Consider the following 25,947-nt stretch of genomic DNA (forward strand, 5'->3'; position numbering starts at 1 on the left):
AATCACAACTCCATATGATTTGACTTTGGGAGGCCAAGGTGGGTGGATCACCTGAGCGCAGGAGTTCGAGACCAGCCTGGCCAACATGACAAAAATCCCATCTCTACAAAGATACAAAAATTAGCCTGGCATGGTGGCACACACCTGTAGTCCCAGCTACTTAGAGAGCTGAGGCAGGGCAGGAGGATCACCTGAGCCTGGGAGGCGGAGGTTGCAGTAAGCTGTGATCGCGCTACTGTACTCCAGCCTAGGCGGAAGAGAGAGACTCTGTCAAAAAACGAACAAACAAACAAACAAACAAAAAAACCCACTACATATGATTTGAGACCAACACGTTATAGTTGCCTAGGTAATAACAATCTTATATTTCCCTTGGGAAACTGGCAGTGCTAGCTTTATGTGTATATTTTTCACATTGTGCAGCAGAGTGAAAATAGCTCTCGTCTTCCATAAGATTAGGATGTAATCTGGATAATGTCTTTTATGTAAAATGCTAGATTTATTTAAAGAGGTGGTTCTCCAGATCTCCAGGAAAAACCAGACTCTATGAACAAAAGAATAACAGTTTAAAGAAGAACTCACTCACTAAACTAAAGGTAAATGATATTAGTGGGGGGGAAAAAAAAGGTTCTGTCTTCAGTCCTAGGTGGAGATCCAAGGATTCTGGCTACTCTTTGGTGAAAGTTCTTGACTTCTGCCAAGAAAATAACAAAAGAATTGGATTAAAATGAAGCTTCACAAGAATAGGGACCTAGACCTGGGCCTAAGGCCTAGTAGCATTCAATAAGAGAATAGGGACTTAGAGTGGGCCTAAGGCCTATTAGCATTCAATAAATACCTGCTAAAAAACTGAATGAATACACTTCTCAAAGAATCAAGAAGTTGGAATCTACAAAAGACGAGACAGTATACTCTAAAGGACTTTTTAAGACTTGTCCCCTAAGCTGAACAAAGCTAACTTCTGTATTGTACCTGCCCAGCTATATAGATATTCTGTGCCTTCTGAATCTTTTTATATATACAGAATTTCTGCTCACTTTAGCCTGATTGAAGAGTGCATAGTTGTTTGACTTATCAAGTTACCAAATGCCACAAGAGAGAACTTCAAAATGTGCCTTAGTTCATGGGGTTGGCAATAAAGAGCTGATGTTCTCTGGTTTGCTGCATATAATTCTAAAGTTTTATCAAAAAAAGTTTATTTTTATTTTTTTATTTTTTGTTTTTTGAGACAGTCTTGCTCTGTCACCAGGCTGGCATGTAGTGGCATGATCTCAGTTCACTCAACCTCCACCTCCTGGGTTCAAGTGATTCTCCTGCCTCAGCCTCCTGAGTAACTGGGACTACAGGTGTGTGCCACAACACCCAGCTAATTTTTGTATTTGTAGTAGAGATGGGGTTTCACCATGTTGGCCAGGATGGTCTCCATCTCTTGACCTTGTGATCCGCCTGCCTTGGCCTCCCAAAGTGCTGGGATTACAGGTGTGAGCCACTGCGCCCAGTCAAAATAAAAGTTGGTTTTTATAAGAAACACTACTAATAGCCAAACCAAAATTCCAAGAATGAAAATGTTGTCTTTAGGGGAAAAACAATGAGGCCATCAGAGAGTCTACTGGGTTCCCATGGTGACATTTGTTTCTGATTATACGTATATAATATTAAATACTCTTTTCTAGGGTTTTAAAGACTTTTAAGAAAGGGAGTGAGCCAGATTCATTTTCTTTCTAATTTTTGATATCCAACAGCATATTTTCTGGCCCCTAGAGACTGTTTGTGGAAGAGACAATTAGAGAGGGCGTGTGTGAGAAACTATGTGTGAGAGATGGTGTGTGCGAGAGGTTGTATATATATGAGACAAACTATATGTATGTGAAATCATGTGTGTATGAGAGAGATTGTGTGTATGAAAGATTGTGGGTGTGTGAGAAAGACTCTGAGAGTCTCCTGACTACAAAAAAACAGGAAACAGGTCTTTAAAATAAGCCTGTGGGATTCTGCCTATTTTAATTCCTTTTCTGAGCCTGAAAACATTTTAATAGAAGGTCCCAAATAACTCTTACTCTTCTCCATGTGTACACGTTTACTTTCCATATTTACTTTTCTGATATTTTACCTATACAATTAACCCATCGTTTTCTCAATGTACAGATAAGGCACACACAGAAAAAAATATGGTATTTTATTTAAACACCCCTCCATTTTCCTTGAACAAAATGGATAGGGTAGTACAAAAAAGAATTACAAATTGGACATATTCCCCTTACCACCCACTGAGAAAGATGTATTCTTACCCAGTTATATAAAGATACACCATTTGATACACCATCAAACGACCCAAGGCTCCAACAAACTACACACACTAGGAAGCACTCAACAGAAAGGGACAAATACACAGACCTTCAGTGAGACACTAGGAAAGGAGGCTAAAGGAACAAGAGGGATAGTGAAATGTGTGTTCCTTGAAAAGGATGGGCAGCTACTCAGGCAAGAACAGGGGGACCCTGCTGGAGAGTGTAACTGGGTGTATGTGTGTTTCTCACAAGCAAACCCACACACACTCATCTCTTACATAAATGCACTCTCGGGGCCGGGCGCGGTGGCTCAAGCTTGTAATCCCAGCACTTTGGGAGGCCGAGACGGGCGGATCACGAGGTCAGGAGATCGAGACCATCCTGGTTAACACGGTGAAACTCCGTCTCTACTAAAAATACAAAAACTAGCCGGGCGAGGTGGCGGGCGCCTGTAGTCCCAGCTACTCCGGAGGCTGAGGTAGGAGAATGGCATAAACCCGGGAGGCAGAGCTTGCAGTGAGCTGAGATCCGGCCACTGCACTCCAGTCTGGGCGACAGAGTGAGACTCCGCCTCAAAAAAAAAAAAAAAAAAAAAATGCACTCTCTCTTAAATATATCTACTGGCTCTCTCACACTAGTTTCTCTTTCACACTTGATCTCTCTGTTTCTGTTGTTCCCTCATACAGTCTCTCTCTCACAGTCTCTTGCATACACATACAATCTCTCTCTCTCTCTCTCTCTCTCTGAGACAGGGTCTGGCTCTGTCACCCAGGCTGGAGTGCAGTGGTGTGATCTCTGATCACTGCAGCCTCGACTTCCCGGGCTGAAGAGATCCTCCCACCTCAGCCTCCTGAGTAGCTGGAACCAAAATGCCACCACCACGCCTGGCTAATTGTATTTTTAGTAGAGACGGGGTTGCCCAGGCTGGTCTCCAACTCCTGGGCTCAAGCAATCCGCCCACCTCGGCCTCCCAAAGTGCATACAATCTCTTATATGCAGTTTCTTTTCTATAGAATCTCTCTCACACACACAAATGACGCTCAACGTCTCTCTCACACTCTCTAATGGTTTCTTACACACGCACAATGTCCCTCATACATACACACAGCCTCTCTCATCGTGTATAATCTCCTCATGCAGTCTATGTCCATAGTTTTTCACACAACCCCCTTCTTCTCAGGCTGTCGGCCTCTCAATCTCTCATACACACCCCCAACACACACACACACACCTCTTTGGCCCCGCCCCCTATCTTGGCCCCTCCCCTGTATGGCTCCGCCCCGACGGCCGGGGGTTGGGCGAGCCAGTGACAGGAGGGGCCGGGCTGGTACTTCAGGCGACCAGGCCGGCGGGGCGCGCTCCGGAGGCTCCTGTCAGCGGCGGGTACGGCGGGTCCCAGGGCAGCCCTCGGGCGGCGGCGCTCCCTGGTGCGTCGCGGCGTGGTCCTCCGGCGGCTGTCCCGGGCGGCAGGAGTTGGTGGCGGGATGTGCTCAGTCGGGGAGCTGCTGCGGGGCGGCGACGGCTGGGAGCGCGACGAGGACGGGGACGCGCTGGCGAAGCAGGCGGCGGCAGGGACCGAGCGGGATCCCGGGGCGAGCCCGCGGCGGCGCGGACAGCGGCCGAAAGAGAACGAGCAGGTGAGCGCGGGGAGGGGCGGCGGCGGAGCGTCAGGGTCGGGGGCTGCGAGCCCCGCCCAGCGGTGGAGGGAAGGGGCCCGGCCCGCGGGCCGCGCCGCAGCTCTGCCCCGTGTGGGGCACTGGTTCCGCGGCTCTCTGGGAAGCCGCCGCCGGGAGCGGTTAGACGGCGCTCCCGGGAGGAGCTGCGGGGTAGCGCGAGTGCGGACGCCAGCGCCGGCCCCGGGGTCGCGTGTCTGACGGGGTCAGCGTGGCCCGTCCCCTGGCGTCCGGCAGAGGATTCTCAGGCCGGCGCCCAGGGCTCGGAGGAAATGCCCTCCATAGCGGTGATTTATTTAAAAGCCTCACTTGTAAACACTTCTTTTTCAACTTCGAGTCCGTGCCTTGCGCCAGGACTCCCCTCCCGCTCTCCATCTTGCGTTTCCGAGCCCACACCTAGCGTGTCTGGAAGGTGTGGGTGGATTCCGTCCAAGGGTAGCGCTGAAAGCATGAGTAGGAGCGGGTGTTACAATGGATGTCTTGACAGGGACTCTCCCAGAGCAAGTTCTTCACATAAACACAGATGAGATCAAAGCTTCAGTTAAAAAGTGGAGAGGCAAGAATATTGCTTTCGGTTAGTATTATACTAAAGAGAAAGTATAAGAGGCCAGCCATAATAAGGGAAAAGAGAAGTTGGGTAATTTTTTAAACTCGCTGAGTTTGATCTCATTTAAATAAAGTGTGATAATGGGCATTGTAACATCAGCTATCTAAAGATTAGGCAAAAGGTTTAATTTTAAAATTGAATTGTATGTTGGATGAATTTTCTACAGCAAATACAGTATTTAGACTTTCCGAATACCTGAGGTAAGCCGATCTTTAGAATCACGTTAAGGAGCAGGAATTCAAATGATTATTGGTCTTTATTACAGCCTGTACTGTTAGAACAATTAATACCTGTGTCTCCTCATCTTCATTTATCCTTTCTGTCACATTTCACAAATTCCAGTATCATCACTAAATGCGTTAATAGATGTATACCTTATATTGTTTCAATAGGTTACTTAGGAAATAGTAACACTGTGTAGCACACAAAATTTGCCTTAGCGTTAGGTTTGATCACCACGTGGAGTGTAATTTTTCATCTGTGACAATATAAGAGAAAATGACTCAAGCAAATAATTTGGTAGCTAGTTCATCTGATTCCCTTCCTAGTGGTTTTTCCTGTTAACGGTACTCAGTTGCTCAAGGGCTTGGTTTCCTCTAGCTTGAATTGCTCAACTGGAAAAGTGAAGAAGACAGCACAAGAATTCCTTTGGGGTGGGGAGGGGTTGCATCTGAGCAGGGGTTTCCAAAGTAAATTTTCAAATGGTTGTAAGGGAGCATATAAAATACTTCATTTAAGCTTCTGTGCACTTCATTAGTATGATTAGGTAGACATCACTAATAGCACAGAATTGCTTATGTAACAAAGTAAAAAGATAAAAACAAAAAATGAAATGTGTATCTTAGAAAACAGATATCACTTTGCATACCTGCTCCTTCATTGAATGGCATGAAAGTTCATTTTCCTGTACTCCTTTGAAGTGTTATTTTTATCATTCTCTTTTTGCCTCAAAATTTATTAATGTATTCGAAGCCCCCATACACAATAATTGAAAATCACTTCTGAGATAGGCATTACCTACTACGTTAGCACCAAAGAAGAATTTGTCAAGAAGCCAAAAATAAGCAAAAACTTGGTGCAACCCAACCCATTGGTGTAAAAAGCAAACTTTTCTGATAAATCGTTTCTTGGTAATATTATCATAAAGCCTTGCTGTTTTTTTCCAAGTCCCGTAAATGTAAAACTGTTATGCATTACATGTGTAAAGATATTTGAGGGAGAAATGTAATTAACAACAATGGAACATATCCCAAGGACTCGTTTTATTTAGTTTTTATTTAGTTTTTATTTAGGGAGATGATTTTTGTTTGTCTTGTTGGTTGTTTTAAGGATACAAGGACGCCAGATTACAAATGGAATATTTTTGAAAGATTGGTTTCTAAGTTAATGATTTAGAACTTAAAGTGAAGTTTTCCATGAAAACAATGATATAAACAGAAACAGAACCAAAACTAATTAGCTGGAAATGAGACAGAGGCCATCTTCCTGCCGTCTTTTCTACTTGGCATGCTCACTTGGTGTTCCAAGTCATGGATGGCCTCATGGATATTGAGAGGAAATTAGAGGCAGGAGCTAGCAGAGGCGCTCCTTCTAACCGGGAAAAGAGCTATGGTTGTATGCTCTTGAACTCGGTAACTCCAGAGGCACCCGACTTGTGCTCCTCTAACTCTTTCAGTGATTTTGTCAACACCTAATTTTCTGTACTAAGTCCCTTTCTATTTCTATTCCCCTCACAGAGTTTGCTCTTTCCTGATAATTTGATGGAGGTTTCTTTCTTGGGCTATTTCTCAAGCTAAAGCCTCCTCCACATACATCCCTTCCTTCACTGATTTTTCTTTCAACTTCTATCTGAAAGGTTCATTCCTTTTCCTCAACCTGGAAGGCTCTTTGATCAGCTTGTTGTTATAATACCAGAACAAAATGTATCTTTATTTTGTTATTTATTTCATATAATACTGAAATGCTAGTATTAACATAGGTGTTTTATTACTAGTTAAGATATTGTCTGCATCATTTTTTACAGTTTGTCCTTAGATGCTACTCCATTTGAGCAAAAAATGAAGGTTCCTCTGTCCTTTTGGCCTGAGTCTTTCCAGGTAGGGCGACTGACAGAGGAGGCCTGGTTAAAATCAAGTCACTTAAGAAAGAAGGCATTGGGAGAATGAATCAAGTCCCATAGATGAAGAAACTGTGCCAGGTTTGAAGTAGGATCAGGTGTCTAAAGAGAGAGAAGCAAGGGAAAGAAGGAATTTCAAGGAATGCCCAAGGAACTGAAGAGACAGGACATAGCTATTCCATATATATGTTGGTAATTGTGTGCATGAGCGATGATCCAAGTATGTTCCTGAGGGTGAATGTCAGGTGGCTTTACGTAAGAATTTCTGTGCCTCGATGCGTAGCTGGAAGGCTAAACATTTCCAGTCCATTATTATATATCTTAAATGTCAATAGCATCTGATTAGATGTGGCACAATGTACAGGTCACTTACAATCTGAAATAACCTAACATGACCCTCTTACCTAGAGAATAGGGAAGTCCCATTATCCTTAGATTGACTTTAGAATTATTAACTCTAGCTTTAACATCTTTATGATTATAAAAGTAATGTGTGCTTTGGAAAATTAGAACTATAAAAAGATCTAAAGAAGAAAAAAGCCTTTGAAATCCCACTCTGAATAATATTTTGATATCAAATATGAAACATTTGGTATTACTACAGTATATTCATTTGTCTATGTGTATATGCATATGCATATATACACACTTTTTTTTTTTTTTTTTTTGAGATAGGGTTTTGCTATGTTGCGCAGGCTAATCTCAAACTACTGGCCTCAAGCAATCCTCCCATCTCAGCCTCCCAAAGTACTGCGATTACAGGTCTGAACCTCTGTGTCCAGCCACACACGTATTTTTAACATGTTTTAATATAAATAGAATTTTGTGTCTTCTTTTACAAAAGGTTGTGTCATTTTCCCATGTTATGGAAATTCTATGTGAAAACTCTCTTTAGGACTGCCAAATAATTCATTCCCCTAACACCGCACATTGAAGTTGCTTCAAGCTTTCTTTTATAAATCATGCTGTATAATCTTTTATCATATTAAGAATTATATTAAAGTCTATATTAAGTTTTTTTATTTTTGTTGGTATTATGAAAAGGATTTTTTCCATATCATTTATTTCTGGTGTCTAGCTATTGACTTTTATGTATTTCATTTTTAACTGGCCACCTTTCTAAATTTTTATACTGGTACTAATAAATACTAGTGTATCTCTTAGACTTGATTTTTTGCATCTTCTAGGTATATAATTATCCAGTTTATAGATAAGAATGATTTTGCTTCCTTTCAAATGACAATGTCTCATTTCTATTTCTTGCCTTTTGCAATGCCTAGAACTTTCAGAACAATGCTGGCTCATAGATAAATTTAAGTAAATAAATGAAGGAACTTCTGTAACAGCACTTGCCAAAGTGTGTTCCATGAGATGAGCTGTAAAAAAGAAACAAAATGGGGGGTCAGTGGGGGGGCCCATGCCTTTTTATCTGCCAGTAGAAATATGATTAACAGTACAGATTCCAGATCAGGGATACCTGGGTTTGCCTTTTATTGACTATAACTTTAGGCAAGTAACCTCTCTGGGCTTCAGTTTCTGCGTCTGCATAATGGGAATAATTGTATCAACTTCATAGGATTATTGGAAGGATTATATGAGTTAATAATACATGAGATGTACTTAGAGCAGTCTCTGGCACATAGCTAGCATGTGAGTGTTAGCTGTTAGACCTAATTTTGAACCAAAGTCCTAACTGAAACAAAATCTGAGAAAGGCAATTTTAAGTTTTCCAGCCTTTGCAATTAGAAAAACACCTTAGGAGAAAAGCAGAATAGAACAGTGTTAATATAGTTTGGATGTTTGTTGCCTCCAAATCTCATACTGAAGAGTGATCTACAGTGTTGGAGGTGGGGTCTCGTGGGAGGTGTTTTGATCGTGGGGGTAGATCCCTCATAAATGGCTTAGTGCTATCCCTTTGGTGATAGGTAAATTGTCACTCACTTAGTTCACACGAGATCTGGTTGTTTAAAAGAATCTGGAACCTCTTATTCTCTCTCTCCCTCCCTCCCTCCCTCCTTCTTGCCATGTGACACTGCCTGCTCTCCCTTCACTTTCCACCATGCTTGTAAGCTTCCTAAGGCCCTTACCAGAAGCAGATGCCAGCAATATGTTTTCTGTACAGCCTGCAGAACCATGAGCCAAATAAACCTCTCTTCTTTATAAATTATCCAGTGCTATATTATCTGTGTCTGATTTTTTTATAGCAATGGAAACTGACACAAGTATTCCTCATCTTTAATGTGCATAGGAATCATCTCTTATTAAATGCAGATTTTGATTCAGTTGGTTTGGAGTGAGGTCTGAGATTTTGCATCTCTACAAGCTCCTAAGTGATACTGATGCTGTGCCCATGGACCACATTTTGGCAAGGGAATGGAGAATAAGCAAGTCAATATACTGTATTCACCACACTTGCCCTTCAACATAGTATCAGTAATACATACACATGAAGTTGTTTAACTATTTTCTTAGAAGTGTATATTTAAACTCTTGGTAAAATATGAGAAGCCAATAGTTGTTCCCTAGGCCACATTATTTGCTATAGGTCCTACAGCTAACTCATGCTAGAGCAGACTAGAACCCAGGTTTCTGAACACCAAAGCTAGTGTTTTTTGTTTGTTTCATAAATACAAAAAGCACATTACATGTGGAAGAACAGTCTGACAAATTTTCTGCCCTTCTTTAGATTGTGTAGTTCAAAACTAAATATTAGCTTATACTCACTTCCTTGCACATATTTTAAAAGTAGTTTGCAAGCAATATTGTAACAAGTGCTGTGAGCTTAGATGAATTCTGCCCTAACTTAATCTCATCTTGTTCTTAAGGACATCCAGTCACTAGAGTAACTCAGGGAATAATTTTGCATTTGATAGGCATCTTTTGTTCATTTTTTTTAAATCATCCTGACTGGAATTTCTAAATCAGTGGTTCTCAACTGAGGGTGTTTTGTCCACAGGGGGCATTTGACAATGTCTGGACATTTTTTTATTGTTGAGACTAAGGGGGTGGTACTGACATCTAATATGAAAAGGCCAGGAATGCTGCTAAACATCCTATAATGCTATAGTCCCCTACAGCGAAGTATTGTCAGGCACAAAATTTCAATAGTGCCAAAGTTGAGAAACAATACTCAAAATATGTAAGGGTTAAAGTCCTTTGAGTTGTCAAAAGTAATTACTCTGATAATAGATATTCCAATAGATAGTTTAAAATTGTTTATTTGCTTGAAACCTGTATTTTAAACAGACTTCCAAATGATCCCTTTTCTCTGTGTCTCTTCTAGCAACTCCTCAAATGCAACTTGCTGTATTTTGCTTTCTCGCACATTCCTTTTCTGCCTTTCTTTCCTACCAACCACCTACTTTCTGTCCCTGTTGAGTCTCATTCTCCCATGTGTTTTATCCTTCTCCACCCATCTCGACCACTTTCTCTTCTTCTGCATACATCTTCCCCTACCTCTTCCACTTCTTTACGGAAGCTGAGCATTATGAAACAATGAAAAGGGGTTTGAAGTATGACAGATCTAATTTTGAATCCTGGTTTTACTACTTTATTAGCCCCCGTGATCCTGATTACTTAATCCCTCAGAGATTCAATTTCCTCATTTGTAATGGGTATAATGCTACCCACTTCTTAAAGTTTTTATGAAGATTCAGTCTCATTTTGTATGTAAAATGCCTTAACACGTGGGAGGTAGGCCCTCAATAAATATTTGCTCCTTATTTTTCCCTCACCTTTTCTATTTTTCATCTTTTTCTCTGATTTTCCTCCTCTCATTTCCCTCAACTAACACATCATAGAACTGTGCTTTTAGTACATGTAATTCTCACATTTATAGAATATTTATTGAACAAAGTGTTAAGATTGTCTTTTCTAAACATTAAATACATTTTTTCACAATCTTTAAAGAAAAAAGTAAACCTGTCAACCTAAATTATGTTGTTTTTTATGTAGATCTCTAGTTGGTTTTTTTTTCCCCTTGTTGCTCACTAATCCTTGAAAGGAAAAATACCCACCTCCTCTGTACAAACTATTCTCAGTTTCCTATTCAAAAGAAGTGATAAGGTAAGATTAAAGGGAAAAACTAAAAGTACCATGACATCAGTCTTGCTGTAACCAAAATATGTAGAAGTTCTGTGTCTCCATTCATGTGTTCTTTAAGACTTAGCAAAACTATCCTCATTTTCTGTCTTTTCTGGGGTCATCGTCTTATCTTGCAGTAACAGCCACCTATCTCCAAAACCCTTGTTTCTGCTAGTTATGTTTTATTTCATTGTGTTTGTGTGTTTAAGAGAATTAATAAGATATTTGAAGTGTAGCTTCTTTTGAGCAGATCAGCCAAGTTTCTAACTAACCTGATGCAGAAGATACTTCCTATCTTCTGGTCTTTTTCCCCATACCCAGTGTTCCCCCCTCCCCACAACCATTTAACTTCATTGGCAGCTGAGTCTTATCTTGGCATAGGAAGAGGAAGTGATTGGCTTTATTTCTTGCTAGTTTCTTATGGCAACAACTGTAGCTTATCAGGGTTCTAATCAAAAGGAAAGCATGATACAAATGTTTTTAACTTTATGGAAAATAAAGGATAAAATTATTATTAATACTTAATATCTAAACATAATGTTAAGACAGTTAAATTCCCATTGTGGTTTTCACTATATTTATTTTCATGTAACTTTTTAAATATCTGTATTTGAGAATTTCTTTTATTTCCTCTTCCAATTAATCCAAAATAATTTAATTTTTGTTTTGGTTAAACAAAAATTTAATCCTCTTGATTAAAGTTTTACTTAAATGTCTGCAGATGGTCTACAGAGGTAGGGAATTTAAGTTTGATGTTGTGTGATTGTGAATTCCATCAGTCTGACTGAATTGAGGATTTCTTATTCCATGAGTTTTAGAGGTAATAACAACAGAAGTGAAATTTTCACTGCCACAAATTGAGAATTGAGAAGGAAAGTCATTTTTCAGGAGAGATACTTGATTTTGACTACTTTTTTTTCCCTAAGTTTGATACTTTATTTTTTTTTTAAATTTATTTCTGTTTATTTTTGAGACAGAGTTTTCCTCTGTTGCCCAAGCAGGAGTGCAATGGTAGGATCTCAGCTCACTGCAACCCCCACTTCCCAGGTTCAAGCAATTCTTGTGCCTCAGCCTACCAAGTTCCCGGGACTACAGGTGCATACCACCATGCCTGACTTTTTGTATTTTTAGTAGAGATGGAGTTTTGCCATGTTGCCCAGGCTAGTTATGAACTGCTGGCCTCAAGCAATCTGCCTGCCTCGGCCTTCCACGGTGTGGGATTACAGGCATGAGCCACTGTGCCCAGCCTGGCTACTTTTAACGAATAAGTTCACCCATCTTGTTGTAGCATCTAGCATATTGTCCTGCATATACAAGGTACTAAGTAATGTCACCAGAGATTTCATATTTTTTTATTAAAAAAAGGAGGTTTTTGAAAAAGTATAAAATGTAGAAATTTCTTAACCTGCAGTTTGAAATCAAAAAGAGGCTTGGGCAGGGCACGATGGCTCATACCTGTGATCCCAGCACTTTGGGAGGCTGAGGCAGGTGGGTCACCTGAGGCCAGGAGTTCGAGACCAGCTTGGCCAACATGGTGAAACCCCACCTCTACAAAAAAATACAAAAATTAGCTGGGTGTGGTGGTGAACATCTGTAATCCCAGCTACTCGGGAGGCTGAGGTAGAAGAATCGCTTGAACCCAGGAGGCAGAGGTTGCAGTGAGCTGAGCTCATGCCACTGTACTCCAGCCTGGGCGACAGAGCAAAACTCTGCGCCCACCGCCCCACCCCCGGCCCCCGCCCCCAAAAAAGAGGCTTCAGTAGGCATATTCTTGAATTCGTGGCCCACTATTATATATCATTAGTTTATGAAAAGCCCTTCTCTTATTTATTTTTCCATTGCATAACCATTTATTTCACTACAATAGGCGGTTGTTCCAATATGTCTGTTAGATATTACTGAAATTGAGTGTATCTTTTTGACTACCTGGTGGTTTCATTTGTGTATTTGCAATTATGACTTATAATTTTAAAAATATTGAATCCCAGTAGTTAAAATGAAAAATGAATGCAAATTTTGATATTTTTCAGTTTATAATCATTTCAAAGACTAAGTTCTAGTTGATATTCTCATTGGTTTTTATCCATCCCCTCAAAAAAATCTTTTTTCTTTTATTGGTTCTATGTAGTTTAGTGGGAGGTAAGTATAAAACAATGCTATAATTTTTCATTTACTGATAAATGACAAGTTATAATGATAAAGAAGTTATAAATTATGTAATATATAATATAATGCTGTTATTAGATGAAGCCTTATATAGGTAGTAAATTGTTACATTTAATTATATCATTTTTTAATGTTTTGTAGGAAATGAAAACTGCAACTTCTTATAGAATCCGATAAATAGGAAAATATGTCCAGCCTCACTAGAAAGAAAAGAAATGCAAATTAAAACAATTAGGCATGATTTTTCACCTATCAATTTGTCAAAGATTAAAAAGATGAAAGGTGTGGGTTTAGAGATACAGTGTATAAAATACTATATGGCTATATGAGATATAGTGTATAAAATACACTAAAAATTAGAGGTATAAGCTAGTTCAGTATTTCTAGAAGGAAATATGATATCAAACCTTATGAACAGATACTATTATTGCCCCTACTTTAACATGTACAAATTGCAGAGCAAGGAGGTTAAGTAACAGTGAAAGTATAGCTGCTAGAAAGTTGCAGAGTTGAGATTCAAATCCATGCTTAAAAGCCCTAAACTACCAAGCTAGTGTTTGGCCATGAAATCAATTTAGTGGATTTTAAACAGGATAGGATAATATGGAAATTACTAGAATACATCACACATGGTATGCGTGTCACTTTGTGGAACTTAATATGTACTAGTTCAGGATATATAATACTGTATATTTCTTATTGTGGATGACAGTCACGATCACTGCAGTAGCACAGACAGATCAATTCTATCTCAGGTGATGTACCTGGAACTCTTCCCCCAGATCTTCCCTTGGCAGAGCTTCATATCCCAGCATATCTATTACTTTCTCAGAAAGTTCAGCTCTGACTACTTTGTGGAAAGAACCTCCCACCCCATAATCCTCTCTTCCACTAGCCTGTTTTCTTTTCCTCATAGCTCTTCTTGCTAGTTGGAATTATCTTCCTTGTTAGTTAATATGTTTATTCTCTGCCACTCTTCACTGACCTCTCCACAGGCACACTCTAAAATGTTGAGTGTGTGCCCAGTCCCCATGAGGACAGAGATTACATTATATGGCAAACGTTTCAGAAAATTATTTGGGCATCTCTGAGCTACTACAGATGAATCTGTCAAAACTTCTATTCAAAAACATACTTGCTAGTAAAAACTCAATTGATGTTTTTGCTGAAGAAATGTAAAATTACCATGACAGAAATTAGTTTTCAAGAGGGAGAAACTTGGACTTTGTGTATAACAGGAACATGTCCTCTTATCAGAATTAACAGAAGAGGAACTAGTGATGTTAGTTGTGCATTGAGCTTAAAAGATTTCTGTGAAACATTTGTAAAATTGTAGGCAAGGATGTAGTCCTTGAAATGCTGTATTTAAAAATATCACAATATAAAGAAGGTAAAAGGCTGATACACATAGAAACTGGGGGTATTAACTTGTATTGCTCTAAATTTTGAATTCTGTTTTTTGTTTTTATGAAAATAGGATAGTAAGAAACCCAGATAGTCAGTGAAGCCCAGAGCTAGTAGAAAGACAGTGAATAAAATTCTTATCAGCCGTTTCAATTGTGACAATGTTAAATTATAATTTTCAAAAAGGTAAAAGTATGGCTCTCATTAAATATAAAAGGAACACGTGTTAAATATTTTATGTAACTCATTATTTAGAGGGAACCCAGTAAATGTTACAACCTTTTCAAAGAAGAAATCAAAGAACTAAAAATATTTATGGAGAAGATATGTTGAAATGGATTTCAAAACTGGCTTTTTCCACAGGCAGAGAGAAGGAAGTCAATTGAACCTTAACTGGAACAGAATTTATTCCTATAGATAAGAATATTTTTGCATTGCTCTCAATTACCTGTAATTTATAGACTTTAAAATAACTCAGAGACCATGAAGACTAACAATGTTCTAAACAATGCCGTAGAGACACCCAATAATTTTTTTGGCTTATTCTAAATAGATAAAGATAATTTGATAATAGACAAAGATAATTTCTAAAATTTTCTACACACAGTAGATTAATTTCTGAATAGCAGGGCTATATGTATCTCTTTAGAGTGTCATGTGATGTTAGAAAATACTAATTCTATTCCAGTCTTCTTTCCTAGTACTATTGAATGCATACATTCAGTGTACATGTGAAAGTGCATAATTTACATGAAAAAAAGTAAAAGTTGATTTCTTTTTGACATTCTTCTGTTATTATACAACTAAAATTAACCTGAATCTGAGATCACTCCCAAAAAAACACCCCAAACATTTCCAAAAACTTTTGGTGAGAACAAGATTGCTGCTCAAAGGATTCCATATCTATGTCTAGCTTTTATTTAGCACAGAAATCCTAATTGCTTGTTCTTATCATCCTAGCATATTTTTTCCGTGTGTTGAGTGGTCACTTGTTCAGAGATAACTTTGTCTACTCAAGAGTTTCACAGCAATGTAGAGGCACATTTCATTTAAGCTTTTAAATTTAAAGAAGGGCAGGAACAAAATGATTTTTTTCCATAGGAAATTAACCAATTAGCATGACTATCTTTGGCATCAACAAAAATATCCAATGTAAAACACTTGAGAAAAATAACATAAAGAAAAAAATAGATACCAAACTTTGTCCTTTATTATTTATTTTATTGATTATAATTTTTTATTATGGTTTATTTAACAGTAATATACTGAAAAAGGTATAATGATTCTGCCATTTCTAGATGATAATATTTTCTTCTTGGAGTTTAAATGATTCGCTATTCGGAAATCAAAGACTTTGGGCACTCTATATTTGGCTATGATTTTCAACCTTAACTTGCTCTAACAATCTTGCTATATATACTAAAGATACTTTCTCCTTTTACATAATATTGAACATAAATTGTTTTAACAACTGATTGTAATTGTATTATATAAATGTTTCTGTGTTTATTATTATTTATTTTTCTGGCTAGCATATACGTTCTTGATAGCTTTTAACCCATTCATTTCAAAAATTTAATGAGCACCTACTGTTTTTCCAGGCATTGATCTAAGTCAAGATATAAGGAAACAAATAAAAACAGGCCACATTTCATTTCTGATTAATCTTGTGTTGTAGTAGGGAAAGAGAGACAATGCATAAATGAACAAGTATATCAGCCAACAAGTAAATCATTGGGTTATATGCAGTATGGAAAAAAAAGCAGGAAGGTAGACAGGGAGTGTGGATGTGAGCTAGGATTGCTATTTTTATTGTTATTCTTATTTTTTCATTGCTATTGATATGTAATATTTGAACATATTTATGGGGTACATGTGATATTTTGAAGCATGCATTGTGTAATGATTAAATCAGTATATTTAGGATATTCATCATCTCAAACATTTATTATTTCTTTGCGTTGGGAACATTCAAATATTCTCTTCTAGCTTTTTTGAACTATACAATATAGTGCTGTTAACTGCAGTCACCTAACTGTGCTATTGAACGCTAGATTTTTTCTTACTGTATGATTGTGCTTTAACACCCCCTTTCCCCCCATACATACATACTTCCCAGCTCTGTTAACTGTCATTCTACTCTGTCTCCAAAAAAAATCAACCTTTTTAACTCCCACGTATGAGTAAAAACATGTAATATTTGTCCTTCTGTGCCTGGCTTATTTCACTTTTAAATAAAGTCGTCATGGAAGAGCTCATTGAGGTAATAGTTAAGCAAAGACCCAAAGGAAGTGAGAATTACCTACTTGGCTGTGCCCCTCTGTTTGCTTTGACTCTTTAGTAGGGTAGAGCAATTTAAGTCCCAGTGTTAGTAATTACAGTAACATACCTGTCTTCAATCTAGATTCTCAATTCTTTCTCACAATCCCCACTTCCAGTTCTCTATATTTTGTTGCTATTTTATTTGCTCCTACTGTAAGCAAATGCAAATTCTTTGTGGAAAGATAGAAGGAAAAAGTAAACTAACTATGGACTTATTTCAGTTAGCAAATTTCCTCTTTTAAAAAGTGCGTTTATTATACCAAAGCCAAAGACACATCAAAGAAAGAAAACTGCAGACCAGTATCTCTGATGACTATTGATGTACAAATCCACAAGAAAATATTAGCAAGCCAAACAATATACTAAAAACATTATTCATCATGACCAAGTGCGATTTATCCCAGGGATGCAAGGATAGTTCAACATAAATCAATCAATGTGATGTATCAACAGAATGAAGGATAAAAACCATATGATCATTTCAATTGATGCTGAAAAAGCATTTGATAAAATTCAACATCCTTCATGATTAAAAAAAATAAAACACTAAAAAACTGGTTATAGAAAGAAAATACCTCAACATAATAAAAGCCACATATGACAGACCCACAGCTAGCATCATACTGAATGGAGAAAAACTGAAAGCCCTTCCTCTAAGATCTAGAACATGAGAAGGATGTCCACTGGTCACCAGTGTTATTCAACATAGTAATGGAAGTCCTAGCTAGAGCAATCAAACAAGAGAAAGATATAAAGGGCATCCAGATTGGAAAGGAAGAATTCAAATTATACTTGTTTGTATATGATAAGATGTTATATTTGGAAAAACCGAAGGACTTCATCAAACTATTAAAACTGATAAATTCAATAAAGTTGCATAATACAAAACCAACACACAAGAATCAGTAGCATTTCTGGCTGGGCACAGTGGCTCATGCCTGTAATCCCAGCACTTTGGGAGGCCGAGGTGGGCAGATCACTTGAGGTCAGGAGTTCAAGACCAGTCTGGCCAACATGATGAAACCCCATCTCTACTAAAAGATATAAAAATTAACTGGGCATGGTGATGCATGCCTGTAATCCCAGCTACTCGGAGGCCGAGACAAGATAATCACTTGAACCCAGGAGGCAGAGGTTGCAGTGAGCCAAGATCACGCTGCTGTACTCCAGCCTGGGCAACAGAGCAAAACACCATCTCAAAAAAAAAAAAAAAAAAAAAATCAGTAGCATTTCTCTATACCAACAGTGAACAATCTGAAAAAGGAAAATTTTTAAAGTTATCCAATTTACAATAGCTACAAATAAAATTAAATACCTAAGAATACATTAATACATTTTACCAAATAAGTGAAAGATCTCTACAATGGAAACTGTATAACACTGACGAACAAAATTGAAGAGGACACCAAAAAATGGAAAGATATTGCATGTTCATGGATTGGAAGAATCAATATTGTTGAAATGTCCATACTACCCAAAGCAATGTACAGATTCAATGCAATCTCTATCAAAATACCAATGACATTCATCACAGAAATAGAAATAACAATCCCAAAATTTATTTAGAATCACAGAAGATCCAGAATAGCCAAAGCTATCCTGAGCAAAAAGAACAAAACTGGAGGAAACACATTACCTGACTTCATATTATACTACAGAGCTTTAGTAACCAAAACTGTGTGGTACTGGCATAAAAACAGACACATAGATCAATGGAATAGAATAAAGAGCCCAGAAACAAATCTACACACCTACAGTAAACACATTTTCAACAAGGGTGCCAAGAATATACACTAGGGAAAAGACAGTCTTTTCAATAAATGATGCTGTAGGAGAACTGGATATCCATATGCAGAAGAATGAAACTACATCCCTATCTCTTGCCATATACAAAAATCAAAATGAATTAAATACTTAAACACCTCAAACTATGAAACTACTACAAGAAAACATTGGGGAAAAGCTCCAGGACATTGGTTTGGACAAAAAATTCTTGAGTAATACCCACAAGTACAGGCAACTAAAGCAAAAATGTACAAATGAGATCACATCAAGTTAAAAACCTTCTGTGAAGAAATAAAGATGTTCTTTGAAACCAATGGGAACAAAGACACAATGTACCAGAATCTCTGGGACACATTTAAAGCAGTGTGTAAAGGGAAATTTATAGCACTAAATGCCCACAAGAGAAAACAGGAAAGATCTAAAATTGACACCCTAACATTAATTAAAAGAACTAGAGAAGCAAGAGCAAACACATTCAAAAGCTAGCAGAAGGCAAGAAATAACTAAGATCAGAGTAGAACTGAAGGAGATAGAGACACAAAAAACCCTTCAAAAAATCAATGAATCCAGGAGCTGGTTTTTTGAAAAGATCAACAAAATTGATAGACCGCTAGCAAGAGTAATAGAGAAGAATCAAATAGAGGCAGTAAAAAATGATACAGGGGATATCGCCACCGACCCCACAGAAATACAGACTACCATTAGAGAATACTATAAACACCCCTATGCAAATAAACTAGAAAATCTAGAAGAAACAGATAAATTTCTGGACACATACACTCTCCCAAGACTAAACCAGGAAGAATTTGAATCCCTGAATAGACCAATAACAGACTCTGAAATTGAGGCAATAATTAATAGCCTACCAACCAACCAAAGTCCAGGACCAGACGGATTCACAGCTGAATTCTACCAGAGGTACAAAGAGGGGCTGATACCATTCCTTCTGAAACTACTCCAGTCAATAAAAAAAGAAGGAATCCTCCCTAACTCATTTTATGAGGCAAGCATCATCCTGATACCAAAGCCTGGCAGAAACCAACAAAAAGAATTTTAGACCAGTATCCCCGATGAACATCGATTCAAAAATCCTCAATAAAATACTGGCAAATCAAATCCAGTGGCACATCAAAAAGCTTATCCAGCATGATCAAATTGGCTTCATCCCTGGGATGCAAGGCTGGTTCAACATACACAAATCAATAAGCATAATCCATCATATAAGCAGAACCAAAGACAAAAACCGCATGATTATCTCAATAGATGCAGAAAAGGCCTTCAACAAAATTCAACACCTTCATGCTAAAAACTCTGAATAAACTAGGTATTGATGGAACGTATCTCCAAATAATAAGAGCTATTTATGACAAACCCACAGCCAATATCATACTAAATGGGCAAAAACTGAAAGCATTCCCTTTGAAAACTGGTACAAGACAGAGGTGCCCTCTCTCACCACTCCTGTTCAACAAAGTGTTGGAAGTTCTGGCCAGGGCAATCAGGCAAGAGAAAGAAATAAATTAGGAAAAGAGGAAGTCAAATTGCCCCTGTTTGCAGATGACGTGATTATATATTTAGAAAACTCCATCGTCTCAGCCCAAAATCCCCTTAAGCTGATAAGCAACTTCAGCAAAGTCTCAGGATACAAAACCAATGTGCAAAAATCACAAGCATTCCTATACACCAATAACAGACATACAGAGAGCCAAATCATGAGTGAACTCCCATTCACAATTGCTTCAAAGAGAATTAAATACCTAGGAATCCATCTTACAAGTGATGTGAAGGACCTCTTCAAGGAGAACTGCAAACCACTGCTCAAGGAAATAAAAGAGGACACAAACAAATGAAAGAACATTCCATGCTCATGGATAGGAAGAATCAATATCATGAAAATGACCATACTGCCCAAGGTAATTTATAGATTCAGTGCCATCCCTATCAAGCTAGCAATGCCTTTCTTCACAGAATTGGAAAAAACTACTTTAAAGTTCATATGAAACCAAAAAAGAGCCCGCATTGCCAAGAAAATCCTAAGCCAAAAGAACAAAGCTGGAAGCATCATGCTACCTGACTTCAAACTATACTACAAGGCTACAGTAACCAAAACAGCATGGTACTGGTACAAAAACAGAGATGACCAGTGGAACAGAATAGAGCCCTCAGAAATAATACCACACCTCTACAACCATCTGATCTTTGACAAACCTGACACAAACAAGCAATAGGGAAAGGATTCCCTATTTAATAAATGGTGCTGAGAAAACTGGCTAGCCATATGTAGAAAGCTGAAACTGGATCCCTTCCTTACACGTTATACAAAAATTAATTCAAGATGGATTAAAGACTTAAATGTTAGACTTAAAACCATAAAAACCCTAGAAGAAAACCTAGGTAATACCATTCAGGACATAAGCATGGGCAAGGACTTCATGACTAAAACACCAAAAGCAATGGCAACAAAAGCCAAAATTGACAAATGGAATCTAATTAAACTAAAGGGCTTCTGCACAGCAAAAGAAACTACCATCAGAATGAACAGGCAACCTACAGAATGGGAGAAAAATTTTACCATCTACCCATCTGACAAAGGGCTAATATCCAGAATCTACAAAGAACTTAAACAAATTTACAAGAAAAAATCAACCCCATCAAAAAGTGGGCAAAGGATATGAACAGACACTTCTCAAAAGAAGACATTTATGCAGCCAACAGACACATGAAAAAATGCTCATCATCACTGGCCATCAGAGAAATGCAAATCAAAATCACAATGAGATACCATCTCACATGCGTTAGAATGGTGATCATTAAAAAGTCAGGAAACAACTGGTGCTGGAGAGGACGTGGAGAAATAGGAAACACTTTTACACTGTTGGGACTGTAAGCTAGTTCAACCATTGTGGAAGACAGTGTGGTGATTCCTCAAGGATCTAGAACTAGAAATACTATTTGACCCAGTGATCCCATTACTGGGTATATACCCAAAGGATTATAAATCATGCTGCTATAAAGACACATGCACACATATGTTTATTGCAGCACTATTCACAGTAGCAAAGACTTGGAACCAACCCAAATGTTCATCAACGATAGACTGGACTAAGAAATTGTGACACATACACACCATGGAATACTATGCAGCCATAAAAAAGAGTGAGTTCATCTTCTTTGTAGAGACATGGATGAAGCTGGAAACCATCATTCTGAGCAAACTGTTGCAAGGACAGAAAACCAAACACCACATGTTCTCACTCATAGGTGGGAACTGAACAATGAGAGCACTTGGATACAGAGTGGGGAACATCACACACTGGGGCCTGTCGTGGGGTGGGGGGAGGGGGAAGGGATAGCATTCGGGGATATACCTAGTGTAAATGACGAGTTAATGGTTGCAGCACACCAACATGGCACATGTATACATATGTAACCTGCACGTTATGCACATGTATCCTAGAACTTAAAATATAATTTAAAAAAAAAGGATGAGTTCATGTCCTTTGTAAGGACATGGATGAAGCTGGAAACCATCATTCTGAGCAAACTGTTGCAAGGACAGAAAACCAAACACCGCATGTTCTCACTCATAGGTGGGAATTGAACAATGAGAACACTTAGACATAGGGTGGGGAACATCACACACCGGGACCTATTGTGGGATGGGGGGAGAGGGGAGGGATAGCATTAGGAGATATACCTAATGTTAATGACAAGTTAATGGGTGCAGCACACCAACATGGCACATGTGTAGATATGTAACAAACCTGCACGTTGTGCACATGTATCCTAGAACTTAAAGTATAATAATAAAAATTAAACTGAAAAAAAAAAAAAAAAAGCTTCTGCACAGCTAAAGAAACAACCAAGTGAAGATACAACCCACAGAATGGGAGAAAATATTTGTAAACTACCTATCTGACAAGGGATTAATAACCAGAATATATAAGGAACTCAAACAACTCTATAGGAAAAAAGTCTAATAATTCAATTTTAACGTGGGCAAAAGATTTAAATAGACATTCCTCAAAAGAAGACATACAGGCCAGGTGCCGTGGTTCATGCCTGTAGTCCCAACACTTTGGGAGGCCAAGGCAGGCCGATCACTTGAACTCAGGAGTTTGAGACCAGCCTGGGCAATATGGTGAAACCCCATCTCTACAAAAAATACAAGTAAACTAGCCAGGCATGGGCTCAGCTATTTGGTAGGCTGAGGTGGGAGAATCACCTGAGCCTAGGAGTTCCTTCAAGGCTTCAGTAAGCTGTGGTCACACCACCGCACTCCAGTCTGGATGACAGAATGAGACCCTGTCTCAAAAGCAAAAACAAAAATAAGACATACAAATGACAAACAGGCATATGAAAAGATGCTCAACATCACTGAGCATCAGAGAAATGTAAATCAAAACTACAATGAGATATCATCTCACACCAGTTGAAATGTTTTTTATCCAAAGACAGGCAATAAAAAAAAACTAGTGAGGATGTGGAGAAAAGGGAAGCCTCATACACTGTTGGTGGGAATGTACATTAGTATGACCACTATGGAGAACAGTCTGGAGATTCCTCAAAAAACTAAAAATTGAGCTTCCATACAGTCTGTCAATCCCACTGCTGGGTATATCCCCAAAAGAAAGGAAATTAGTATCTCAAAGAGATATCTGCACTCTCATATTTGTTACAGCAGTGTTCACAATAGCTAAGATTTGGAAGCAACCTAATTGTCCATTAACAGATGAATGGATAAAGAAAATGTAGTACTTATACCCAAGGGAGTACTAGTCAGCCATTAAAAAGATAGAGGTCATCTTTTGCAACTGGAGGTCATTATGTTAAGTGAAATAAGCCAGGCACAGGAAGACAAACGTCGCATATTCTCACTTATTTGTGGGATCTAAAAATCAAAATAATTGAACTCATGAAGGTAGAGAGTAGAAGGATGGCTACCAGAGGCTGGGAAGGGTAGTGGGGCGTGAGGGGGAAGTGAGGATGGTTAATGTTTACAAAAAGAATGGAATGAATGAATGAGACCTAGTATTTGATATACAACAGAGTGATTGTTGTCAAAATAATTGTACATTTTAAAGTAACTAAAAGAGTAGAATTGGATTGTTTGTAACACAAAATTAAATGCTTGAGGGGATGGATACCCCATTTTCCATGATATGCTAATTTCACATTGTATACCTATATCAAAATATGTCATGTGCCCCACCAATATATACACCTACTATGTACTCAGAATTTCTTTTTTTTTTTGAGACGGAGTCTCGCTCTGTCGCCCAGGCTGGAGTGCAGAGGTGCGATCTCGGCTCACTGCAAGCTCCGCCTCCCAGGTTCACCCTATTCTTCTGCCTCAGCCTCTCTCAAGTAGCTGGGACTACAGCCCTGCCACCACGCCTGGCTAATTTTTTTTTTTTTTTTTTTTTAATTAGAGATGGGGTTTCACCGTGTTAGCCAGGATGGTCTTGATCTCCTGACCTTGTGATCTGCCTGCCTCAGCCTCCCAAAGTCCTGGGAAATTTTTTAAAAATGTTTTTTAAAAGTACATTTCTTAATGAAGATTATATATTCACACCTTACAATGAATTTGTTTATTCTGCTTTCCTTTTAATACCTGGTTCAACTCCTTTACAATAAGAGATTTAGAAATTTGATTATTTTATGTGAAGGGGTGAGGTTGAGAAGGAGAATGTAAGTTTTTTATGGCAAAGCATGTTTTCTGAGAAAGAGATTTTCCAACAGTTTATTGGAATGAGCTCAGAATTTGTTGTCAGACTACTCTTGCTTTCAAATCCTGGCTGGCTGATTTTTAGGGGAAGTCCTCTGGAGTCAGTTAGACCTCTAGAGTCTAATAGCACCCACCTGATTGTGATTTTGTGTGGAGCTAATGCTTGGAATATATGTGTTTGACAGTTCATTGAACAAATGGCTATAAGCAAAGGAAGATGGAAAAAGATCAAAATTACAAGGATTTTTTTCTGAAGATATTAAAAATACTAATAATTTTCTGTTGGCCAAGGTATGATTTAAAAATTGGGTCTTCAGCATGTAAACTATATACGTATTAATAAAAATCATTAGAGAAGATGAACTCTCCATCAGAAGAGAACATAGAGTAAAAAGATAAGATGCCCTCTAGATGAGCCCCGAGGAGTTCTAACTATAAACTCAGAAGGGAATGGGCCAGCGGAAGTAGACCAAAGAGAAAAAGGGAGATGAAGACACCTAGAATGACTAGTAGGCTTCTGGCTTGCACTGCAGGTTGTGCCATTCATTGAGGCAGAGGATACTGGAGGAAGACCAATTTTAGAGCAGGTGATTATGAATTTGGTACTGGGCCTGTTGAATTTGAGGTTCCTATAAGACATTCATGTAGAAATGTTGAATATGTAGTTGAGCATTCTAGTCTAGAAATCTGAAGAGTTGCCTGAGCTGAGAAGTGATGTTCTGAAAGATAAGAAGAAAACTATGAATCTTTTATGAAAATATGGGTCATTTTAATTAGGAAGGGATAGTGCAGCAGTGTTTTATATGGTAATTTGGGTACATATCTTTATATACTAAGTAGCTTAATAGCAGGGACTATGGGTTATTATTTGGTATGCCCTACAGCACTTAACCTTACTCTTGGTAAGCATTCAATTATTATTTGTTGAATTGAACTAAATTGACTAAAGAGTTTATTTTGCAAGCTAGCCTATTCTGTGAATCAAGGATTGTGAATTATCTGAGTTGGAGCTTAGTAATCAAAGATTCTCAAGAGAGGACATGACAGACATCAAGAACCAGTGTGTGGCTTCCTGAAAGTAAGCAGCAATCAGTCTGGCAAATCAGTCAGGTCTGTGCAGGCTTGCCACAAGTAGGGCACAGCACATCTTGCATAAAATGCAGGTGCAAAACTTCCTGAGAGGAGAGGATCATAACTTTGGTGTGTAAGCACAAACTGTGTTACAGTAAGCAGAAGACTTCTAGTAATTTTCACTGTATCACCATTCACCTAAAATTAAAACAACTAATATACTTTGTTATGAAATATGGTGACTTTATATAGATATGCTGTTTTTCAAAGAGTTTTTTCACAAGAAATGTCACAGATTCACACACTTTTCTTTATCTACAAGACTAGATTCCTACGGACTCTTTAGTCCTATAAATAATGAAAAGCAATTAACCTTTTTTCCCTACTTAGTTCAAATGATTGATAGCTTAATAGATACTTCATTTAATAAGAATTGTCCAGTAGTGGTTATTTCAGAACTGCAAAGAAAAAAATCAGCCAAGTCAATGGGTTGACAAAAAGTGAAGTGTATAAAACAAGAAGCTGTTATTGTACAGGAAACAATAAACTCCCAAACAATTAATATATATGAATGGCATTTTCATAGCTTTTTGAAAAATTGTCAGATTTGTAAGTACTGTTAACTTTGCTATGAGACAAAATTCCATCATAGATCTTACTAAGAAATTATTGATAAGTTAATTTTAAAAGAAACTTAGTTCTAA

General features: G+C 38.2%; 1 protein-coding gene across 1 annotated transcript in view; it reads left to right on the top strand.

The window, feature by feature from the left end:
* The first annotated feature begins 3,559 nt into the window (after positions 1-3,559).
* FAM241A (family with sequence similarity 241 member A) overlaps positions 3,560-25,947 on the top strand; it is a 40,615-nt gene continuing 18,227 nt past the window's right edge. Inside the window, exon 1 of the mRNA XM_023219941.2 lies at positions 3,560-3,925. Coding sequence (XP_023075709.1) covers positions 3,773-3,925 — 153 coding nt within the window. The 5' untranslated portion in view covers positions 3,560-3,772. The remainder of the gene's footprint in view (positions 3,926-25,947) is intronic.

Source organism: Piliocolobus tephrosceles, chromosome 3 (assembly GCF_002776525.5).
Source record: "Piliocolobus tephrosceles isolate RC106 chromosome 3, ASM277652v3, whole genome shotgun sequence".
NCBI classification, from domain to species: Eukaryota; Metazoa; Chordata; class Mammalia; order Primates; family Cercopithecidae; genus Piliocolobus; species Piliocolobus tephrosceles.